We start from the raw sequence: 3,381 nt of genomic DNA on the forward strand, positions 1-3,381 counted from the left end.
AAACAAAAACTCTCTCTCTCTATCTCTCTCTCCACAGATTTCATCTATACGGGACGCTAGAGTACAGTGGAGTTCCGTTCTGCAGCACAGAAAGAGGAAACTATGAGGGCCAGTTAGCCAGCGACGCTAACTACAGTAGCTACCACGTAATGCTAGCAACCTTTTTATAGGCCTATTATAGAAAACAAAAGATCTCTGATTGTAAAGTAATGGCAGCAACACAGGCCATATGGGTGTTATTATTTTTCTTATTTTTTTTTATAGTCAAAAAAGACAAGCCAATGTGCTAATGTGCATATCTTTGGTCCGACGTACTAACTCTCCAACTCTCAATCGTCCGACACCCTTAACCGGCTACGCATGTGTCTTAACCAGCAAGGCATGTCGGGAGCCATCGGTGAGTCTTAACCGGCCACACGTGTGTCTTAACCGGCACCGCATGTCAGAAGCCACGGGCGAGTCTTAACCAGCTACGCATGTGTCTTAACCAGCAAGGCATGTCGGGAGCCATGGGTGAGTCTTAACCGGCCACACGTGTCTTAACCGGCACCGCATGTCGGAGCCACGGGTGAGTCTTAACCAACAACGTATGTGTCTTAACCAGCAACGTATGTGTCTTAACCAGCCACATATGTGTCTTAACCAGCAACGTATGTTCCAGTGTTGTTTCCCCCAGGCTGATCATTCTTTTGTGATCAGAATATAACATCGACAAGAAATAAGTAGGCTATGTATGAATAGGAGACAAAATGATATACATTCGGATTTGGATTTCCGGAGTATTAACCAACACATTTTCCTAATGTATAAATAAGAAATAAAAATATACATAAAATGTAGGCTATGTATATGTATATGTATAGTTTGATCACGGTGTTAGCATAATTATGTCTAGCGCTAGCACACACACATAACTGAAGGATTACAGGGAAGTAAAGAGCCATCCTTTTATTTTATTTCATTTTATTTTTTTATGCTGTCCACTACCACTAATCATTAAGCTGTTTATTTAAATTGAACACATATTGCTGTATGTACATATTTATGTAATACTCTTTTTTTTAATATGAATGATCAAATCTTCAAATGTATTGACAGATGAATTGTTATAGCATACAAAGGGCCCTATTTCGCGTGTCTTAAGTACCAGGTCTCGTGACTTAACTTAACACCCCAATCGCCCAGGACGAAGTTCACCGTCCTTTCAATTAGTAACACCCAGCGCCCAGGAAGTTTTATCCAAAAGTCGAAGATTATAGATATCACAACCGATCGCATCGCTCCACAGCCAGGAGCGCCTGTTGCACAATACTCGATGTTGCGTAACAGTGGGACGTCATCGAAAATGTTCCCCCCCTGTTTAGCCAGTCAGTTTTGAGTGGCCAAACAGCATTGGCCATACCGCCAGGTCTTAAGTTAAGTCATAAGACCATAAGGCACAGAAGACATGCAGAATAGGGCCCAAAATGTCCAAGACTGAAAAATGTATTTCTCTAAAGCATATGGTCCAGCTTACCAGAACAAATGTAGTAATAAGATAATATTTGAGCTATCTTTGTTTTACTTGTAATTGTAAGTAGGCTAGATGAAATTCATTTTCCAGACTTCAAAGTAGGGCTTTCACTTCTAGTCATTTGTAGCCTACTAGTTGACTAGTTGCCTAGTTTACTAGTCGACTAGTTGTTTAACTACCTATTATGTAAACAATCTTTTTTAAATAAATATTTGTACTTTTTTTCCCTTATCAACTAGTACCAACAAGGTCGACTAGTTGAATAGTCGACTAGTTGCTTAAAGCCCTACTTAAAAGTTGCTTTCCTTTATTTTATTTTGTATTTGTATGCCAGCCATCCTAAAGAATGTACACGGAAGTAAAACTGTGACTGTGACCTGTAATGGCATTTGTATACAGTAGGCTATATACAGTTTTCTTGGCTGTCTGGAGACGTAAAAGTCTCACTATAAGTTATGAGATCAAATGTATCAAATATGTTATTACCCTGTCCAGATTGTAAATGTGGTTGCACACTGGTGCTTTTTTTTCTTTCTTTTTTGCTGAGTTCTGCGGATCCGACAGTAGTAGGCTATCACTAGCTGTCAGCCTGCATGTCACCAGCACCCCACTAGACCTCACTAGACAGTAGAAAGTAGTAGGCTATCACTAGCTGTCAGCCTGCATGTCACCAGCACCCCACTAGACCTCACTAGACAGTAGAAAGTAGTAGGCTATCACTAGCTGTCAGCCTGCATGTCACCAGCACCCCACTAGACCTCACTAGACAGTAGAAAGTAGTAGGCTATCACTAGCTGTCAGCCTGCATGTCATTAGCACCCCACTAGACTAGACCTCACTAGACAGTAGTAGGCTATCACTAGCTGTCAGCCTGCATGTCATTAGCACCCCACTAGACTAGACCTCACTAGACAGTAGTAGGCTATCACTAGCTGTCAGCCTGCATGTCACCAGCACCCCACTAGACCTCACTAGACAGTAGAAAGTAGTAGGCTATCACTAGCTGTCAGCCTGTCACCAACACACCGGAATGCGGCATACACTCGCTCCCGGTTTAGAACAGTTACTCAAGAACCGATGGTCAGACTTTGATATGGTATTAATGGTATTAATGATCAGTAGGTTGTCCCAAAGAGATTATTCACTTTCATGTCAAAATGACATAATCCCTCATACATGTATCTCTAGGAACAGATGTAGAGGTGTCTGTGTGGGATATTTATACTTGGCATATATTATGAAAATGCAGTTCATTGTTTGAGAAAATATAGCAATAAAACACACTGTAAAAGCAATATCCTACATGTATTATCGTAAGGTGTTGCTTTTGTTTTGTTCAAGTGAAACTTGCACTCGGGGCTGTGCTACTGCAAAAACGGATAGCATTTGCAGATGTACTACTTTCTGTAACAAAATATTCGCCACAAAGTTTAATGTGATTGAACTATAGAACTCAAAATGGTCAGATTTAAGGGATTCTTTCCATGACTTTCAATAAACAATATTTCCCCCCTAGTTTTTGTTTTCATGTGCAAAGGTTTTTTAATGTAATTTCTGACCTAATGTGTATTTGTCTTGTTGTTTTTCTTTCGTTTTTTGGTCTCAAATCATGGTCACGTGACTTTTGGCCAGTTTATCTCACAGCTAATCCAACCATGATATTGCACACTGGTATTGGGATTTATTGTAAGCAGCACACACACACACACACACACGCACACACGCACGCACGCACGCACGCACGCACGCACGCACGCACGCACGCACGCACACACACACACACACACACACACACACACACACACACACACACACACACACACACACACACACACACACACAGCAGAGAGTGGTGATCAAAGGAATAA

General features: G+C 41.2%; 1 protein-coding gene across 1 annotated transcript in view; it reads left to right on the forward strand.

Annotated features, from left to right (window-relative positions):
* Window positions 1-3,381, forward strand: part of ptprb (protein tyrosine phosphatase receptor type b) — a gene marked incomplete at its 5' end in the record, with an annotated part of 47,522 nt that extends 44,141 nt beyond the window's left edge. Inside the window, one exon of the mRNA XM_080757009.1 lies at window positions 38-3,381. Within this exon, the coding sequence (XP_080613135.1) occupies window positions 38-60 (23 nt within the window). The remainder of the gene's footprint in view (window positions 1-37) is intronic.

Source organism: Protomyctophum bolini (genome assembly GCF_963924005.1).
Source record: "Protomyctophum bolini genome assembly, chromosome: 23".
Lineage (NCBI taxonomy): Eukaryota > Metazoa > Chordata > Actinopteri > Myctophiformes > Myctophidae > Protomyctophum > Protomyctophum bolini.